General features: G+C 35.5%; 1 protein-coding gene across 1 annotated transcript in view; it reads left to right on the top strand.

The window, feature by feature from the left end:
- Nucleotides 1-21905, top strand: part of DYRK1A (dual-specificity tyrosine-(Y)-phosphorylation regulated kinase 1A) — a 110383-nt gene that overhangs the window by 77077 nt on the left and 11401 nt on the right. The window contains exons 3-8 of the mRNA XM_006886722.1: nt 658-777; nt 2937-3125; nt 6730-6877; nt 10065-10351; nt 15040-15186; nt 16984-17124. Coding sequence (XP_006886784.1) covers nt 658-777; nt 2937-3125; nt 6730-6877; nt 10065-10351; nt 15040-15186; nt 16984-17124 — 1032 coding nt within the window. The remainder of the gene's footprint in view (nt 1-657; nt 778-2936; nt 3126-6729; nt 6878-10064; nt 10352-15039; nt 15187-16983; nt 17125-21905) is intronic.

Below are 21905 nucleotides of genomic sequence, written 5' to 3'. Positions count from 1 at the left end.
CACATTAAATTGGATAAATATGGTAGATAAACTCCTTGAAGAATAATAAAGCAGACAAAGGCATGAGGATGAGAACATGAGGGATTAGATTGTTAGCATAGTCTGTTTATTACTTCTGTTAAATAAGAATATTTCCACCATAAGCCTTAGAGGGCAGATCTTTAGAGGACCTGTCTTAGCTATGAGTAGCTGAATTTTTCAGCACTAAGCAGTTTAAAGGTATACTGCTATCTTGTGTCAACTTGTTTTTTGGCGTCATTTGATTCTTTGAAACTCTCTTAGGCAACTTAAAGTTGCATTTGTTGGTTGAGTTTGGCTTTGACTGCCTACTGTGAGCAAGATCAAGTTTGAGGACTGTCTGTCCTGGACTAACTACTAATACTGACTCAGAGGTGTGCCTATTCTTCCCCTGTTTAATTTGGGCAAATAGGGTTGCTGGCTCTGGCAACTATGCACGTTGTCTTCTACTTGCATTTATTTGCTTTAGTATTTCCCTTTATAGATTTCAGATAGGCGATAACTTTCACAGAGAATATGTAATTTTTTAATTGTAGATAACTTCTTGGGGAAAAAAGAATAGATAAGATACAGGTCACAGAAAAGAGAATTTATATCATGTTATATTGTTAAAGTGCTAGTCTTTTCTGTCTATTTAAGGTGATGCCTGATATTGTCATGTTACAGAGGCGGATGCCCCAAACCTTCCGTGATCCAGCGACCGCTCCCCTGAGAAAACTTTCTGTTGACTTGATCAAAACATATAAGCATATTAATGAGGTAAGACCATAGATTTGTTGAAACAGCATCATCTATCTTGGAATATATTGATGCTGACAGGGGTCTGGGGAATAATATTATAAAAATTCTTAATGGTTATCATACAGAAAAAAAAAATCTATGAACATCAGTAAAATAATGATTTACACATAACTTAAGTGTGTAAGAGGAAGCTGTATTGACAAGAACTGTAAAGGGAAAAAAAGTAGGTAACTTCCTTTTGTTGCAAAATATACCAAATTGTCATTTTTAAAATAATACTCCCCCTAGAAGAAAGGGAGCACATACGAGAATATTGCAGTATATGCAGTATATATCTTAGTTTTTATATTCATGTTTCTACTTTAGAAACTTTCCTGTTTCTACTTTTGGTGGTATAGTCTTTAGGGAATTGCTATGCTAATCCAAAAACATCACCTCTCTGACAGTTCAAATCTCCCAGTGGCTCTGAAGGAGAGCTGTTTACAACTTATGAAAACCTACTAGAAGGCCAGCTTTGAGTCCTTTCTAACTCGGTGGCAGTACTTTTGAATATGTGTTTCTCTTTGTGTCAATAAACAAGAGAGGGGCCAGCAAAAGAGAGGGAGACCCTCATGGAATAGAGATGAATTAGCAGTGACTGCAACAGTGAACTTAAGCACCACAAAGATTTTGAGGATAACACAGGATCAGACAATGTGTCAAACTCATTTGTAAGATTGCTGTGTGTTGGAATAAGCTCAGACACTTAATAACAATATAGAACATTTGCCCTAGTCTTTTTAAATTTCTACCTTCCTGTGATTTTACAAGGTCTTTAAAAAAAACCCAATGTGTGAGATCCCCTCTGTATTTATTTCCAAGGATAGAGGTCCGATTGTGTTTAGGGCTGTAACTTTTTTTGGGTTGAAAGCCAGAAAAATAAACTAATAATAAACCAAAACCATCATCTGTTTCTTTCATTGTAGGATATCTTTTTGGTGATAGTAAGTAGAATATAAAATATAGGCAGTGCTTTGAATGATTTGTTTCATAACTTGGTTCTGTCGGCAAAAGTTATTTTTCTGATGTTTGGGCCATTGCCTTATTTGCCATTGGCTTTGTCTGCAATTCTACCTTAGTAATTTGTATAGTTCAACCTTTGAGAGCTAGAACTCAATGAAAAGGCCTTGCCTTAGTTTTTCAAATCCCACTTTTCCACCTTTGACAGAGTACAGTTTGCCACTTTTCTGTTGTCCACTGTTGGACTATTTACATTTTCACTCTTTAACAGAATACCACTTTATACAATTTCCACCTTTCATAGATTACTGTAGGCCATTTTCTGGAAAGCGTGTAAGTGGTTCTACTTTTTTTGCTTTTTCTTTCTCTTCACTTTTCCAATGGCCTTTAACGGTAACAGCTTACCCTCTACCAGTTTTGCTATTGTCATGTGCCGTTAAGTCAGAATCAGCTCATAGCTTAACCTCCAGCGAATTTTCAGAGACTTAATTCATCCGAGAAGAGCTAGACCATCCTTCTTCCATTGGTAGCTTTGGACCACTTGATTTTCGGTGGACAGCGTACCTCCTTACCCACAAAGAGTTGTGCTGCCAACCTCCAGAGCCATTTAAATGAAAAGTTCTTATGTGCCTATCAATTTTTTAGGCCTTTGATACCAGTGTTAGTGTATTTCTGTGACACAGTGACACAATGATGAAGTAAGTGAACATTTGTGAGTTAGATTTTATACACATTACTGTGTTATAAAAGATTTAAAATACCACATAAAATGTAGACATTTTCCTTTAGTACTCTATACAGTATAATTTTCATGTAAATACCAGTTGCTTGAGACTATTGACAGTTTATCAATTATTTATTACTAGTATTAAAAGTTTATACATGTCTTTGGTTTTAGTCCTTTTTACCTGTTTATAAAACTTAAGGTTTTACATATGTCATCTTTCAGCTCTTTATAATGTGAATTTCACTGTAGCCATTTTAAATTTTCTTGGGTATATCATTCAGTTTATTACTTTTTATGTAATACAGTTGTTAATTATAGGAAATCTGTTTATGTTTTAAGTTAGTACCAAAGAATGAATATCTATTAGCAAGAGACAAAACAGTTACTCATATATGCAGCTCTACCCCAATGATTTAAGTTACATTGTTAAAACTGTATATTCTGATTTCAGGTTTACTATGCAAAAAAGAAGCGAAGACACCAACAGGGTCAGGGAGACGATTCTAGTCATAAGAAGGAGCGGAAGGTTTATAATGATGGTTATGATGACGATAACTATGATTATATAGTAAAAAACGGAGAGAAGTGGATGGATCGTTATGAAATTGACTCCTTGATAGGCAAAGGTTCTTTTGGACAGGTAATGGGATATGATTAATTTAATGAAGTAGAACTTCTTAAGGTATCGTGTTTTTCATGTCCTTTTATCATGAGTACATTTTAAGTATATGTACATCTGAACAGTGTAAGTATTTGGGGTTACCACAGTGTCTAAGGATAGTACATTAGCTATTAAAATGCCTTTAGACTTTTTCTTTACATTTTATGGGTATTTTTTTGTAACGCTTTATATGATAGAATCTATGTATGTTACTAAGTCTTTCTTATGTATCTGTTTGCCCTCTTCTCTGATAAACTTCTTTTAAGAAAATTAATTACCCTTCTCAGCTGCCTTTGCAGTTACCTTCCCACTTTTCTGGAACCTTTGAGAAACACCCCCCAAATCCCCCATCCCATCTTCTAACTATACCAGACCTCCAGAAGGGCCAGATTTCCTCTTTGAACTCTTTAATTACCATCCGAACTGCTGGTTCTGTTTTAGAGTCATTCCAGTGAAAAGCAGCAGCCAGGCAGCTTCTCCCAGGAAGTTTGAGGGAAGGACTGAGCTACACCTAGTTTTTTCTTTGCCATTCAAGATGATGGCACATCTGTCTGCCCACAGCCTGCCTTTCTTCTCCTCACTCATAGCTCAAACACGAAGTATACAACCCTAAGAATACTAGTTTGTTGATCATTTTCTCCTCATTCCTCAAGGGCTCCAATCCTTCCTCACATTTTAAGAAACCTTTTTACCCCTGGCTCTGGGTCTCTTTGCTGTTAGTACTTAGCACATTTTCCTTTCTCATTGAGACACAGAATTTACTTGTTTGAGGTGTGCTTTATCCTTAGCTACAATGGTTTTCAGTCAATGGCAGTATGTTTTTATTCTTTATGTAATTCTCATTCGGTGACTGGTGTAATCTGGATGAGTGTGTCAGAGACAATGAGATTGGCACAGGACAGAACAGAGTTTAGGGCTGTTGTACATAGGGTTGCTATGAGTCAGTCGCAGGCGACTCGACGGCACATAACAGCAACAACAATTCTCATTTGTATAGTACCTGTACATACTTTTCAATGTATAGTCTCCCACCCAAATAATCTTTTTTGCTTTCAGGATAGGTAATTGGAATGGGATTCAGAATGTCAGCAAGCCATGAAGTAACTGGCATTATTTCCTTGTGCCTGATTTTCTGTTACTCATATAATTCAAGACTGTTTTTCCTTTTCCTTGATTTATAATAAGTTTTTATTCTGAGTCAGGGTTTTCTCAATGCTTTAACAGCCTCCTCTATAAAGATACTCCTTTTTGTCAGAAGTAACCTCTACTTTTCTGAACTTCTTACAGAAAGTTCTTTCTGAGTTAATAGTACTTAACCAAGGCAATAAATACTATAGATTTAGACATTTTCTGTCTCCACTTGGGAAAAATCATATATTTGAGACAATGTCTCCCAGTGAACATAGTGTTAACTTTTGTGACAACCTCCACAGAAATTGTGACTGTAGGGCCTATTCCTTTGACTTAGTTTTGTCAGAATACTCAGTATTCTTACTCAAAATTGTTTTCATCCTTGTCTCTGATTTTTAACAATTTTTAACCTAATTTTAATGAAAGTTTACAGAAAATTTGATTTTCATTCATTCATTGTTAAACATTTGAACTCCCTTTTTACTCCCTCCCTTCCATCCTTCTCCCAGTTCATGGGTTTTATTTTTGTTTTTAAATACTTATTTTTGTACAATGAAATACTATACAGCCGTGAAAAACATTGAGCTCATAAAACACAACACGGGTGACCCTGTAAGACCATTATGCTGAGTGAAATAGCTCAGTCAAAAAAGGACAAATACTGCATAGCACCACTCTTGTCTGACTTGAGGGTTTGGGAGGAGAATAGGGTAAGAGTGAATAGATAATGAACATGTTAATTTTTCTCTACTTTAAATCCCAAGATTTCTTGAGCATAGTAAGCCTATAAAAATGTAAGTCTGCCTTATATCTAATGCCTGTTTTCACAAAGTTAAATGGATAAGTAGCCTTCTAGACTGAAGTACTGTGGAGTGTCCATATTTATTTTCAGGTCTTGTCACTTGCCCAAAAAATGGTCTTCTTACTAATCTTATCAGTGTAGGGTTTTTCAGATTTACTCTAAACCTAGTGCCAAGTCCTTGTCAAAAGAACTCCTATAGTGCTTTAGCCATTGGTTACCAATCATGATGAATATTAAAATTACCCAGGTAGCTCTGAAACGTACTAGTACTTTGGCCCCATATAATTACATTAGAAACTCTTGAGGCGTTGATATTTTATAAACTCCCCTTTGGCTATGTAATTCATGATTGACAGCCTTTGTTTTTACATTTAGCTAGTTAATTGTTTGCTAAGTCACCTTTGATAGTGAACCTTTGTCCCGGAGGCCACCAGGATCTGTACATTGAACTCTAATGTAGAGCAAGCCGTTAACGTATTCTGTGGAACAGTATGAAAATCATCAGAATTTTACATTATGTTCTCCTGTGATTTAAAAGACCATAGGTAATTTCTCTAAGATCTAAGTGAAATGAGGGATATAGGAGTTTTCTTTCCAAGTTAGATTTCAGATGAACCATTTCATCATGTATCATGCACAATACATTTAGCCTTGACTGGTAGAGATTTTAGAACATGCATCCCATTTTCTTTTGGTGCAGTAGTTCTCAACATGTACACTGGAATAATTACTCCTCATCCCAAAGTAGTAGAAGTACTTTGGATTTTCTTGAAAGTACTGGAAAACAAACCTGAAACTACTAATTCCAGTTGCACATAATATATAATAGAAGCCCAGATAACTTACTTTTAATAAACTACTGTGTTTTCCTCTGGGTAGTAGGGCTCTAGTTTGCTTTTCTCTGTGTGTTGATTTCCTAATTTTTTACATAACAGTCTTTGTTAATATCATCTAAAAATTATTTATAATGAGAGATGTGCATCTCTATTTGCTCATTAAAAAAATTCTCTCATTTAAAAACAACTATCTCAATCTCCTCGTTAAGACATATAGCTTATTCTTCAGAACTTTCCTGGTTATTATATATACATATTTTTAGTGTAAAGTAATTGTCTTAAATGTTTAATTCTTTTCTCTTTGAGATTCTAATTTAAAATTAGGAAGTTAACTGCATTTCTGAGCTAAATTGGAAGTTTTGAAATATTTCATATGTACTTGAACTTTAAGCCAAGTTTTTCTTTCTTCATTAAGAGAATAATTAATACAGTAAGTTATCTTAATATTAATTTACTAAGAAAAAGGAAGTACGGGAAGTCCAGAACACTTGTCAAGATTCATAATTTATTTCTGGAGGAAAACAATTTATTTAATTTTGATAAAAAAGATTACATGTTCATTAGTTATTTGTGAATACTGTAAGGATGCAAAATGAAATTAAAAATATGTACTTAATATTACTGCATAATAAATGGATGTTACATTGAATTGCAGCAGAGAGAGGATCTGTTCTGATTTAAGAGTATGCGAAAAAGTAAAATTTTAGAAACGCATGGTTAAATTATGGGAAATGTATAAATTCAGTAAATAGTATACTGTGTGACGTATCTTTTGTGAAATAAAAAGAATAATCCATCTCTTTCCTCTTAACAGGTTGTAAAAGCATATGATCGTGTGGAACAAGAATGGGTTGCAATTAAAATAATAAAGAACAAGAAGGCTTTTCTAAATCAAGCCCAGATAGAAGTGCGACTTCTTGAGCTCATGAACAAACACGACACTGAAATGAAATACTACATAGGTAAATAAATAAAGCACTGTGCCCCAGTCCAGACCAGAAATGTAAAAACTAGTGGTTATTTTTTTGCTAAATATGTTGATTTTTCTCTCTAAGTGATTAATTGAAAATTCAGATTGTCTTTTGTAGAGCAGAGATTCATTACTTTATCACCAACAATATTTAGAGTCTTTTGGAATGTGCATTCCACATTGTACACAATGTAGAAAGCTAAGAATATAGTATTTTTTGACATTTGTTTGTATTGCAAATTTATTCAGAAGCTAATCTTTCTTAAATCTTTAACTGTTTCTCTTGTTATTCAGAATCTAGAAGTAAGCCAATATACTTTTAATGTTTATAAAAATGGTTTTTGAAATTTGCACTTAGATATCACACTCCTCCCGATATATGACAGTATTAGATGTTACTAGATTATAACAAAAATAAAAAAATAAAATGTAACAGCCATAATTTATGGAGCCTCTCCCATATTCCTGGGACTTTTCTTCCGTCATGTCATATGTTGTAATCATAGCAGTCCTAGAAAGGAGATTGGTGAAAGAACCATTATTTTACAAATGGTCTGTTCAAGTACCTAATGGTTTTGGATCTGAATTGACCTCTGCATCATTCCAAAACCTGTGTTGTAAGTTGTCATCATACCATCTCCCTTCTGAAAACAAAAAAGGATATCAGAGAATTAGGAACCAATCGATTGATGAATAAAACATTTTCTAAATGTACCTCCTGTAATATTTTAAATCCATATTTACTATTTAATCAATATTTAATATTGTTATAATATTTTTAATCAGTTCTAAGATCCCAGTGATTGTACAGCACCATTTTATTCACTCCCATGAGGACAAAATACCACCATAGAGTTGTAAGCTACTTTTAAAGACACACACTGTAGGATTGGTGAATTATGGAAGGTTCTGTAAGCACAGATACCAAGTAATTCATACTCCAAAAGCTGTCTTTGCCTGATAATGATGTTACCTTTTCCTTCTTCTTATGATTTCTGTTTAACCAAATGTTTTAAACCTAGACATGCGCCATGGCTGTGGGATGACTTATGCCACATGTAATGAAGTTTTTAGTTCTATACATCAATAAAGATAATTTTAAAGATTTTCTGTTACGATTTTAAGAATGTCAGCTAGTACTGTAGACTCTGTGTAGACATTGTAGTGTTTCTATTGTGTTACTTATCCGTGCTTTAGATATATATGTCATCAGTGATTTGAAGACAATGTTTATTTATGCTACTTCAAAGGGTACAGTCTAAAATTACTAATAGCACAACACAGAAACCAAAACCAGATCCACTGTTACTGTATAAGTTTTGATTCATAGCCACATTCTATTGGGTTTCCAAGGCTTGAAGCCTTTGCTGGAGCAGACTGCCTGTCTTTCTCCTTTGGAGCTGCTGACTTTTCAGTTTAGCAGTCCAGCTAGTTGTGTATTATGCCATGAATTCTTCTTGGGACAACACAATGTATCTGCAGTTTTCTTCTTGTTTTTAGATGCTGTCAAGTTGACTACAACTCACAGTGATCTTACGTAATAGTAGATAGAAACCCTGGCTTATCCTGTTCCACAGTATCTGTTGTGCTTAGGCTTACCATGTCAGTTATAGTGAGTCTTTTGTTCACTGATCCTTCACCTTTCTGAGCATGATGTCCCTTTCCGTAGATTGGCCCAAAGTATGTGAAATGAAGCAGTGCTTGCTTCCATATTTGCTTGTTCTCCAGGATTTGTTAGTTTTTTCAGTCCATTTTATATTCATTATTCTTCACCAGCACCACAATTCAGGTTTTTTAGTTCTTCTCTGTTCACCTTTCACATGTATGTGATGAAGCAATTGAAAATAAGACACCTTTGGTCAGATGCCCCTTAGTCTTTAAAATGAGAGGTTTATTCCTTGGCTGTTTAAAGAGGTTCTTGGTAAGAGATTTACTCCAGGTAACATGTCATTTTATTTTGTGACTACTGCTTCCATGGATGTTGATTGTAGATTCACATGAAATCAAATCTGATAAAAGTTTAATCTTTTTTCCTGCTTAATCATGATGTTACTTTTTGATACAGTTATGAAGATTTTTTACTCTTTTCATGTTGAGATGTGTTCTGTACTGAGGAATTGATTGGTCTTTGCCCTTTTTTCATAAAGTGCTTCAAGTCCTACTTGCCTTCCATAAGCACTGCAATTCATAGTAACTGAATATTGAAGACTGATAGAGAACCTTTTTATGATACTGAAATGAAGGCAGCAGTGTTTAACAAATGCATTTTTGTCATTTCAGTTGTGAGTGCTTTTTGAAAAATGGAAGTACTTTTTTCTAGAAACACCGTTATTCTTCACTAGCATCATCATCTGTTACAAAGTCCGTGTTATACTCTCTTTGTTAAACTTTAGTGACTATTAACCCTTTTTTAGAGGGTCAGCACTGAGTAATGTCGTCTGTATTATTTTCCCATTTATAAGCTTGCTTGCCATTTCATTTTCAGTTCCCCTATTTTGAACTTCTTCCAGAGTCTTATATAAGACTAGTTTTAGCAATTTGATACACAGAATAAAATGCCTTGACTATGAGCACATATGTTTTATGAAGCATAATTTTCAAAATTTGCCTAAAAGGTAAACAAAGTCTGTTTTAATTCTTTTAAAACGGCTGTTGTTATAGAAAATTACTAATGAGACCTAATGCTCAGCAGAGCAGCTTGTGTATCCACTGCCCTGTCAGAGAGAGGTCTGCTGCTTGGAGGGGTGCAGCCAACCAGTGGCCCCATAGGTGGAGCTTAGAAAGAGAACGTTGGGGTAGGACTCTCAGAAAGTAAATAAAGGCCTTTCTTTTTATAAATGAATGTAAAGTTGTTGAGGTACCTGCAACTTATTTTGTTAATTTGCGAATTGTGTGTTTTTTACATCTGATTTTGGTGATATTTCTAACTTGTATCTCTTACTGGCAGATATAACACCTTTATAGTTCAGAAAAGTAATTTAGATATTCTCAACTCCTTAAAGAGTGTTATTACTACCAAATGCCATCATCAGACTGTGACTGTATTTTACTACACTCTTGATGTTAGTTACAGTGTTACCGTGTTATGGAATTGAACATGTGCACATTACTCTGATTTTTATGGTATAGATTTTTTTTTAGTATATATTTTTTCAAATGAAACTTGTCTTTTCTTACAGTGCATTTGAAACGCCACTTTATGTTTCGAAACCATCTCTGTTTAGTATTTGAAATGCTGTCCTACAACCTCTATGACTTGTTGAGGAACACCAATTTTCGAGGTGTCTCTTTGAACCTAACACGAAAGTTTGCACAACAAATGTGCACTGCACTGCTGTTCCTTGCGACTCCAGAACTTAGTATCATTCACTGTGACCTAAAACCTGAGAATATCCTTCTTTGTAACCCTAAACGCAGTGCAATCAAGATTGTTGATTTTGGCAGTTCTTGTCAGTTGGGGCAGAGGGTAAGTAATTTATAATTTGTGAATTAAAATAGAATTTGATAATATATACTGTAAATAGATACTTGAAATGTTGCTAAAAATGCATAATCAGAAATTTAGAAATAATTATAATGTTATTTATCTTTAAAATATTGTCTAAAATAACTTTGTATTGATGTATGTTGTTACTGTTTTATGCCGTCAAGTCTCTTACGACTCATAGCGGCCCTATGTACAACATCCCTAAGCTCAGCTCTGTTTTGTGCCAGTCTCACTGTCTCCAACACATCCACCCCAATTACCCCAGTCACTGAATCAATCCACTTCATAGAGGGTCTTCCCCTCCTGAGCTGTCCCTCCACCCTCCCAAGCATGACGTCCCTCTCCAAGGACCTCTCTAAAGTATGTCAGATGAAGCCTCAGAATCCTTGCCTCCAAAGAGCAGCCCCATTTAACCCTCTCCAGGATGAACCTGTTCGTTTTCTTAGCCTGCATCTTTTAAGATGCAAATAATGCTGCTTTGATGGAAAAGAGTGATTATTCAATATATATCAACATATTGATATTTAATTTTGAATTATAATAACTAAAAGACTAAGAATAAGAGATGAAATAATTAAACACTAGATAATTTGTCCCTATATTACACTAAAACCCAAAAAGAGGTTTTAGTTTCAGTTCATGGGTATTCCAGTTTGCCTCCAGAAAACCCTCTGAACCTGGAGAGAGGATGATAGACACACAAGCCTTGAGGACTTTTCCTTCATAGAGTCACTATGAGTCACCTGCGACTTGATGGCACTTTACAGCAACTACAACCTTAAACTTGTTATTCCAGATTCATGAGATTTTCAACTGCTGTTTCTTAACCAGGTTTGAAATACAGCAAATTATCATAAAGATAAGCCAATTAATAGGCTTGTTTGTCTGTTTTAAAATTTAATCCTAACTTAATTTAGGATCAGTGATACAAATTTTAAAAATTGAAGACTTTCAAGCAGAGTTTGTAGTTTTAAAGGTTCTAAGCCTCTGAATGCTGATTGTGGGACAGACCACCAACTACTCATATGCAAGTTCAAGCTGAAGTTGAGGAAAATTAAATCAAGTCCACAGGAACCAAAATTTGAACTTCAGTCTATCCCACTCGAATTTCAAAACCATTTTAGGAAAAGGTTTGAGGCCTTGAGCACCAGTGAGCATAGACCAAACGAGCTCTGGGAAGATATCAAGAAAATCGTCCGTGAAGAATGGAAAAGATCATTACAAAGGCTGAAAAAGAAGAAAAGACCAAGATGGATGTCAGATGAGACTCTGAATATTGCATTAGAGTGCCAAGAAGCCAAAGCTAAAGGAAGAATCCAAGAAATCAAAGAGCTAAACAGAAAATTTCAAAAGACAGCCCAGGATGACAAAGCAAGATCCTATAATGAAATGTGCAGAGAGCTGGAGTCAGAAAATCAAAAGGGCCAGACTCGCTCAGTGTTTCTTAAGCTGAAGGAACTGAAAAACACATTCAAGCCACTGGTGGCAATACTTAAGGATACTTTGGGTAGAATGTTAAATGATCCCGGAAGTATCAAGAGAAGATGGAAGGAGTACACAGAGTCACTGTATCAGAAGGAATTGGCTGACACAGAAGAATTTCATGAAATGACATATGAGCAAGAGCCTATGGTGATGAAGGAGGAAGTTTGAGTTGCTCTGAAGGAATTGGCAAAAAACAAGGCTCCAGGAGTTGACGGCATACCAATTGACATGTTTCAACAAACAGACACTGTCCTGGATGTGCTCACTAAGTTGTGCCAAGAAATCTGGAGAACAGCCAGCTGGCCCACTGACTGGAAAAGACCGATATTTGTTCCCTTTCCAAAGAAAAATGACCCAACAGAGTGTGGAAATTATCGAACAATATCATTAATATCACATGCAAGCAAGATTCTGCTGAAAATTATCCAAAAACGTTTAGAACAATATATCAACAGAGAACTGCCAGATATGCAGGCTGGATTTAGAGGAGGTCATGGTACTAGGGATATTATAGCTAATGTTAGTTGGATCTTGGCAGAAAGCAAAGAATACCAGAAGAATGTCTATCTGTGCTTCATTGACTATACAAAGGCTTTTGACTGTGTGGATCACAACAAGCTGTGGCTGACTTTGAGAAGAATGGGAATCCCAGAACATTTGATTGTGCTAGTGCAAAACCTATACTTGGACCAAGAGGCAGTCTTCAGAACAGAGCAAGGAGGACACTACATGGTTCAAAATCAAGAAGGGGGTTCCTCAGGGATGTATTTTGTCTCCATACCTTTTCAGTCTGTATGCAGAACAGATCATCCAAGATGCTGGGCTATACGAAGAGGAATGTGGCATCAGAATTGGTGGAAGAATCAACAACCTGCATTATGCAGATGAAACAACCCTGCTTGCTGAGACTGAGGACCTGAAGCGCTTGCTGCAGAAGATCAAGGACTGTAGCCTCCTTTATGGACTGAAGCTCAACATAAAGAAAACAAGGATTCTCACCACTGGGCCAATTGGCAGCATCAGTATGGATGGTGAAGAGATTGAGATAGTTAACAGTTTTAGTTTACTTGGCTCCACAATCAACACTCTTGATAACAGCAGTCAGGAAATCAAGAGGAAAAATTGCATTGGGAATGTCAGCTGTGAGGGACCTCTCAAGAGTACTGGAGAGCAATGACATCAGACTGATGACTAAGGTGTGCCTGATTTAGGCTATAGTCTTCGCAATTACATGCTATGTATCAGAGAGTTGGACAGTGAATAAGGTTGATAGAAAGAGAATTGATGCCTTTGAGCTGTGGTGCTGGAGAAGAGTGTTGAATAGACCATGGACTGCTAGGAGAACAAACAGGTTTGTCCTGGAGAAGGTGAAGCCGGAATGCTCCATGGCGTCAAGGATTCTGAAGCTTCGTCTGACATACTTTGGGCATGTTGCAAGGAGGGACTGGTCCTTGGAGAGGGACATCATTTTTGGTAGAGTGGAGGGGTGCGCAGGAGAGGAAGACCTTTGATGCGATGGATCAATGCTGTGACTGGAGTGGTGGGAATAAGTGCCTTTGAGATGGCTAGGTTGGCACAGGATAGAACAGCATTTAGAGCTCTTGTACATAGGGTCGCTATGAGTTGCAAGTCACTTGATGGCACATAGCAACAACAACAATGAGCCTCGGAAAATCTGGAGATTGTTAATAGAGTTTGGTAAATATGACATCAAATACCTTGTGAATGAGAAATACATACTTGTGTTTAGAGTAATTTAAGTAGACTTGGATTTTTTTTCCCCTTAAATAAGAGCACTGTTTTTCTCTTCATGTTGAACACTACTCCAGTCAGACTGAGACAAATAATCTTTATGGTTTGGTAAGTTTTTATATTTACAGAAATGAGTCAAAATTATGGCTAACCTCATGTCTAAAAAACACATATGCTGTGGCCTTAACCTTCCTGTATGTAATGGATCAAAAGGTGGAAGGCAAATAGTTTTTGAATAAGCTGCTTAATTGTATAGAGGATCCATCCACTACTTTAGCCAAACTGCATAGATACCTAACTTGAATGAGTTAGTCTTAATAGAAGGGATTTCTAAAGCCTGGGAAGTTTGATGGTGGCTGGCCTCGCATATAAAACCTAGGTATATGGTACTTCCAGTTATTTTGAACAGTTCCTGTCAAGAATGGGGAAGCAGGATATTAAGTAGAGCCACCTAGCTCTCCTGGTAAAGCGGTACCACCCTGATTTGGGAGTTTAATTAGTAATATTTCTAGATGTACATTTATAGTGGCCATTGTCAGATTTTGCTGTTTGAACACAAATGCTCTATTTCCAGGAAGGCTTGGTTTGACATAAAGAAAAAGGACAGAGCAATGACTTGGTTCTCTTGAGGTAGTAGTTGTTACTTTTGTTATGTGCTCTCATATCAGAACTAACTGACAACTGACTCTGCAGGGGGGTTTAAAAGGCTGGAAATCACGCATGAGGAGATTGCCCATCTCTCTCTCTCTCTGTCTCTCTCTCTGTCTCTCTCTCTGTCTCTGTAGCAGAAGAATGCTTGTCTTTGGGTTAGCAGCAAAATTCCTTACCACTAAGCCACTGGATTAGGGAGCTCTGTGGCTTATTAGTGTAAGGAATTGCACTGTCATCCCAAAGACAGGTGGCTTGAATCCACCAGCTCCTCTGTGAGAGAGGCCTCTGAAAACCCTCTGGACAGTTAGCTTTAAGTCAGTTTTGATTCAGTGGTACACAACAAGCCACCAGACAGAATAGTATAGATGTCTCAATTTTAAACAACCATGGTACTGAGGTAATTGGACTCTATAATGTAGAGAAATTTTCCTTTTAGGTTTATTTAAATTTAGCTGCTAAGTTAAATGATGAACCAGGTACCAGCTATAGTAGGAAGGAATTAATCATGGGAAAAAATTTTTTTTAAAAATAAAGTATAATGACTTACGTTACACACACACACACACACACACCCATTTCATAGTCCAACAAAGGTTAACCAGTACCTTGTCATGTTGAGGTCTTTAAACCATATTCTTCAAGACTCCGGTCCATATCAAGCTGAATAGACCCAAATTTAGGAGTTGTTTAACAGGTTTTTGTTAATTGTCAAATCAGTATTTATAATCAAACATCTAGAATGCATTTTGGAATTAATACTATTTTGAAATCTTTTTCAGATATACCAGTATATTCAGAGTCGCTTTTATCGGTCTCCAGAGGTGCTACTGGGAATGCCTTATGACCTTGCTATTGACATGTGGTCCCTCGGGTGTATTTTGGTTGAAATGCACACTGGAGAACCCTTGTTCAGTGGTGCCAATGAGGTAAATGAGTCTTACTTTGGAATCATCATCTTGGTTTTCATATCTTTTCCCCCTGTGTTTTCTCATTAAGATTGTGATCTTCTCATTGCTTTCAGGGGAGAGAAAAAAGATGTCTCTCTGCCAAATTTATTCTTTGCGTAGTCATTTAATGTTGAATTTAGAATTATTAGATGAGAAATAAGATACTTTTAATCTATACACGTATGTTCATAATAACGTGCACAAATAGCAAGAACATACATAGAAACAGCCCAAGTGTTCAACAACAAATAGATTGAGAATTTTTGGTTAATTCACACAATGGAATACTGTGTAACACTAAGAATAATTTTGCAAAATAGTCTATAACATGGAACTCAGTCTCATAAGGACATACGCTGCTGAGAGTCTTATTGTAAAACCAGAAAATTAATTAATAAGATGTGTGGAAACGTCCAGAAGGGGAAAGAGGGTAGAAAAAGGGGAAGAATATAAATCACTTGGGTAGCAAAGTTTAATGGGTAGATTTGGGGTTAGTGATATGAAGGAATAGGAAAAATTTAATGGAGAGTAAGAATAGGCTCATAATAGGTATAGATCCATAGTAATTCATTGTATGTCAATGATTATATGAAACACAATGTAAATGAATTTTAAAAATAATTCACTCACCTAAAAAAAACTATTTTTTTAATCTATTCCTGAAGCAGAAACATGGATTAGATTAGAATGTATAATATATTTTAGTGTAATTTACAGATTTTGCAAGCATAAAGATAACAAAGGAATGAAGGCAAAACCAGAGAACAGTGTAAGGCAAAACTAAAGATTGTGAGACTGTATTTTGTAAAAAAGTTATGATCCCTGGCTTTGTTGAATACTCCATCTGAGTAAAGATAATGTAAGATTATTTTAGCGCTGTAAAAGATGTGCAATTCTCCAAGTCTACTAATTTTTGGCCTATTTGTTAGATTTAAAGCTCCAATGCAGTCCTGTGGCATAGGATAGGTAGATGGAGAAGGAGGAAAGTGCAGAGTTAAAAGTGAACACCATATTCCTCTTCAGTCAGCAGACCTGATCTTTCACATGTTTTAAAAGGATTCACTTATAATGGTTTTGTTTTATTAGCTTATTTTTAAAAGAGAAGTTGACTATTGCTTATTTTGATTGAAGTATTACTTACAAATGTAAAAAACAAGTTGAAACCAAGGACATGAAATTCTTTGGATTGTTCTGCTATTAATAGTGTCCTTTCCTTGTTTGATTCATTTCAGCTATAATGAATTAACTCCTTACTGTTTGTCTGATTTTGTTTAAATAGAAGTAATATTTCTCTGGAAATTATTACATTTCTTGGGCTTAAATAATATTAAAATTGCCTGATCCTTTAAACAAATCCGTTTTTGAGTGGCTCAAAGTCAGCTTGCTCTGACTCTTATTAAGTCAGACCTTGACCCCTGCTCTTCTTACCCCTCTCTCGCCCATCCAGTACACCTTCTCTGCTGTCCTTTCAGAAACAACCACCCATGGGTCTCAGTGCATTCTCTTTTTTAAGTGGTGTTATTTTAACTAAAACTCTCCAACATTGAAACTTTATAAACATCCTTTTTAAATTTTGTTTATAGTATTCTGATGCACCGTAGATTTTCTGTTTTCTCCACTGAAATGTTCAGTTCTAAGAGGGAGCTTAATAAATAGCGAGAGATGCCTGGTAAATGATAAAATATTTTGTTTACTCATGCATGAGTGACATGATCGTATGGAAGTAGAATATACACTGGAAATTACAGTTGTTTCATTTTTTGTTTATATGTGCAGGTGGATCAGATGAATAAAATAGTTGAAGTTCTGGGTATTCCACCTGCTCATATTCTTGACCAAGCACCAAAAGCAAGAAAATTCTTTGAGAAATTGCCAGATGGCACTTGGAACTTAAAGAAGACCAAAGATGGAAAACGGGTAATATAGGGATGAGGGTGGTTGTGTGAGTTTGTTTGCCTGTGTTATTTCTTTGACCATATTGACCATCTTTTATGTACTTGAAATCAGTTTTTTCAGTTAGCAATACTATTAAGAAGTTGGGTACATACTCTGTTTAAAAAATGCATACCTTGACTTAAGTTATTTGTTTAGATCAGTATTTGCTTAATGGCTAGGATTCTCTTTCAGATTCCATTAAAAAAATCGTGCCTCTTTTAATTTTTTTCCAAAACATCTGATCAGATCACCATGTTGTGTTGCAGCAGTAGAATCATTAAGTTTGACCTTTGTTATAACTGCAGTAAAAGGATGGCTTTTTGGTTGGTTTTATTAAATAAGTTGGTAAAATGAGGAATATAAGAGGTGATTTTTGGGTAGAAATTTTTTTTTTTAACAATTCTTTTGAAGCCTGTGAACTGACTAAATAGGATAAACTAATGAGGATCTATTTAAGATTCTTAGCTCCTAGTTTTGTACAGTAAGAATTTTACATCTCAAATATTCAAGTAAGATAAAATTTTTAAAACTAGGTTAGTCATTTCCCAGAAATTTTTCCTGAATACCAGAACAATGTCAATTTAGTATGATAAATTTTTGGTAATTTGGCCCTTTAATTTACCTTTTTTTTTTTTTTCCTTTCCCTGATCCTGTATTGTCAACGCTCTGGGTTAACACCCTCAGCAAGAGGGGGAGAGAAACAAACTCTTAACCAAAGATTGAGGGGAGAAAGCTCTGAAAAAGGAAAAGAGACACAGGAGCTCTCACTTCACTCAGGGAACCTTTTTATTTTAGAAACCTATCAATATTTTTTTTAATATCAAGCATACATTTAGTGTAAAATACAGCAAACTTGTATCTGCATATGCTGTATAAGCATCTCTCTCTTACCTTCTAGTTTCGATTTTTAACTCTTTAAGAGATTGACTTTTGCTTTAGTTATTTTGCCCATGCTCTTTAGTGATACTGCCACCAGGTGTCATTTTTAAGCAAGTGAATAACGTGGTTCACTTTTATGTGGCTTTGGACTGTGAATATCAAATGATTTACTTTAAAATTATTTTTTAAAAATTTATGTAATTGTACTTTTCACAACCAAAACTATGACCTAGAAATACTCCTTAGCCCATCAGCATTCAAGGTAGCCCACAACTGTTGACTTGAATTTATTTAAAGGATATGAATTCTGTTTTTTGTTCTCTGCAGTAGAGATGGCACTTGTCTTTCCATTAGATTTCCCCCCACTTTTGTTCTTTTTTCTTTTATTTGATGGGTGTTTTTGTTGTTGTTGTTTACTAAATGATTTTCCTTTCCCACTATATTTCACCACAGTATTTCCAAATTTGTGTTCTGATACCAACCTAATAGCTATAGATGATATTCTATCATTTCTTCCCCATTGAACCATAATAGTAATAACTACTATGATTAGTAGTTATTATTGGTGTGGGGAACATTTCAGAGATGAGTGGATAAACTTTACCCCTTTTTTTATAGAACAGTGGGACTTGGCCTCCACTTAATACATTTTTAACTTTAGAGTTAGAGATTTCCCTTGGCTATATTAGCTGTTGTTGTGTACTATTGCATCAGAATTGACCCATAGCTGACTCTCCAGTGAGCTTTCATAATCAGAGTGCTCAGCTTTCTCCTGAGGAACCCGTGGTGGATTCGAACCAGTTTCTTTGGGATTGCAGCACAGTTTCTTACCACTAAGCCACTAGAGCTTCCCTTAAGAATAATTTTTCTTAAAGTAAAAAAAAATTTCTCTTGATAAAAGTAAATTTTAAAATAAAAGCTCTAGTCCATAACCAAATATGATTACATTATAAGATACACACTAAAGATTCTAAGCCTAAGTGTAAATACAGGTGCACATAGCATCCATGGTTTTATAGTTCTGCATTGTTTAACATTGTTTCAAACAATATCTAACCACATGGATAAGATCCTAGACCCTGTAAACCATATTATATTAAAAAAACCAAGGTTCACAAATGGGCACTTTATGACATGTATACAATCAAACCATTTTTAATTGCTGAATTAAAATATTTTAATGTATCTGAGATTACTGTTTTAATGTTTTTTATGTAGCAAACTAAGACAAACATTTGACTATCTTCTATTATATCTGAACTCTATTTAACTGTTGCTTACTTAGATACAAATTAAACTTAAAAGCCAATCTAAGGAATGGAAGTCCTTTCTAATCCAGGAGCCACTTGTATATGTTAAAGTGTTTTCATAATCTCTCTATCAAGTAATGTCCTGTTTCACAGAATGTATCATAGAGATAAGTGAAACATAACTGTTAACTATTTTTAAGAATCATCTTTTTTTTTTTTTTTAGTTTGTTTTAAAGGACTCATTTTAGAGGTTTTTAGTCATGAGATTCATGATCATTATGAAATTCTTTTTTATTGAGAAGAAAGATGATGAAAAACTTCTGGATCTTAAGTGATCAACTTTAACTTTTATATACAACAAAGTACTAACTACATAAAACAAGAAACACTGTTTACATGACCCTAAAAATTAATTTTGTAACTGTTCCTGTAAGATTTTGTTCTTAAACAATCATGGCATCTGTAAACAAACCCCTTTTTACTTTCTTGTTTCCATCTATATAAGTTTTATTCCTTTTTATTACTGTATTACTATATTCAAACAAAACAGCTCAACTCAACTGCTTTTGAGTCAGAACCACCTCATAGCTGATTCTGTAAATTGCATGGAAGAAGATTGTCCATCTTTTGCAAAACAGCTGGTGAATTTGATCTACCTGTGTTTGGGGCAGATAGATAACTCTGCTTCCACTAGGCCACCAGAGCTCCCTGTTAGATTCACTAAGACCACCATCTGTTGAATAGTCGGGGTATAGACATCTTGCCTTGTTCAGGAAAAGTATTCAGTCGTTCAACATTAAATGTGACTTTAGTTAAATTTTTTTTGTAGTTACCTTTTATCAGGTAAGGGAAAAAATACATTTTGTAGTGATTTGAAGATTGTTTTTAAAAATGAGTTTTAAATGATATAAGACATCCTATATTGCAGAGGGGATCATACAATGATCACTTGTTAAGGTGATCAGTAGTTAATCTTTTTTGGACTGCTTAACCTATATATCTTTTTTATATATATTCTTATATTTACTGTGTTTCATTTGCTAGCCTTTTTGCAAAGAGTATTAGGGTTTCCTCCCTTTTTTATTATTAATTTTAATGAACGTTTCCAGAGATTTTGGATTTTCATTCATTCATTCATTGTTGCACTTTTCTGCCTACCCCTCCCCTCCAGTTCGTTCTTTAAAAAGTAAAAGAAAAATTCCTTCATTGTTATACAATCCCTCCTCCCAAGTCCACTCCACTCTGCAGCCTTCGTTTGGGACACCTGTCATGACGATAATACCTAATCATATATCCCCTTTAAACAGTTCTCTCCCTCATCTGTTTAAATGCAGTACATAATTTATCCCATCTTTCTCAGTCTCCTCCCAACCCTGATGTCAGTCCTATTTTACAATAGTGGCACTATGTAGTACTTGTCCTTTTGTGTCTGAGATATTTCACTCAGCATCATGTCCTTCATTTTGAATAATATTGTAGGAGTTCCTTGTTTTTCAGTGCAGCATAGTATTCCATTGTCTGACTATACCATAGCTTCTGTATCATTGATGGGCACTTGGGTTATTTCCAGCTCCTTGCTATTGTGAACAAAGCTGTGATAAACATGGGTGTGCATATCTCTTTGGGTGGTGGTTATGGTTTCTTTGGGGTATATTCTCAGTAGTGGAATTGTTGGGTCAAATGGTATTTCTATTTGCAACTTTTTGAGAAAGTGCCATACAGCCTTCCATCATGGTTGTACCATTTTACACTCCTACCAAAAGTGAATACAGGTTCCAGTTTCTCTATAACCTCGTCAGCATTTTATGTTTGCTGTTCTCTTAAATTTTGCTGTTCTTACTGGGGTGAGATGATACCTCACAGTTGTTTTGATTTGCATCTCCCTTAGAGCTAGGGATTTTGAGCATTTCTTCATGTGTTTGTTTGCCATCTGAATGTCTTCTTTGGTAAAGTGTCTGTTCATATCCTGTACCCATTTTTCAGTTGGATTGTTTACGTTTATCTTGTGGTGGTACTCAAGTATTTTCTAAATTCTAGATATAAGTCCCTTATGTGACCTGTCATTACCAAATATACCCACCCCACCCCCCACCCCCAGTCTGTGGCTTCCCTTTTTATCCGGTTGGAGAAGTTTTTGGATGTGCATAAGGATTTTATTCTTAAAAGGTCCCATTCATCTATTTTATCCTCTCCTGCTTGTAGATTTTTCAAGATTCTTGGAAGACTATTTATGTTGTGGATTAGGACTTCTAGAGTTCTTTCAAGCTTTTCTTTAATGATGTTTATAATCCTTGATTGTTCCTGTGTCAGTTACAGATATTTGTATTTATTAGATTTGAGTCTTAGGATTAGGTTGATTTCTGGAAACAGAATATTCTTTCTTAATTTTCCAAATAATATTAGTGTATTCTTTTGTAAGTCTTTAGCATAATTGTTGTTGTTTGATGCCGTCGAGTCGTAGACGACTCGTAGCGACCCTATGAAGGAACGGCCTGAGCACTGTTCGTACATAGAGTTTCCGGAGGCAAGCCATTTCGGAAGTGGATGCCGCTCCTGCTTCCAGGCTTGATTTAGTCGGGAAGCTCCAGCCAACACTGTCCACCATTGGGTGCCCATTACCACGATTGGCACATC

This window comes from Elephantulus edwardii, unplaced genomic scaffold (genome assembly GCF_000299155.1).
Source record: "Elephantulus edwardii isolate Elephantulus edwardi_28Jun2011 unplaced genomic scaffold, EleEdw1.0 scaffold00051, whole genome shotgun sequence".
NCBI classification, from domain to species: Eukaryota; Metazoa; Chordata; class Mammalia; order Macroscelidea; family Macroscelididae; genus Elephantulus; species Elephantulus edwardii.
This window is presented reverse-complemented; position numbering and strand designations above follow the sequence as displayed.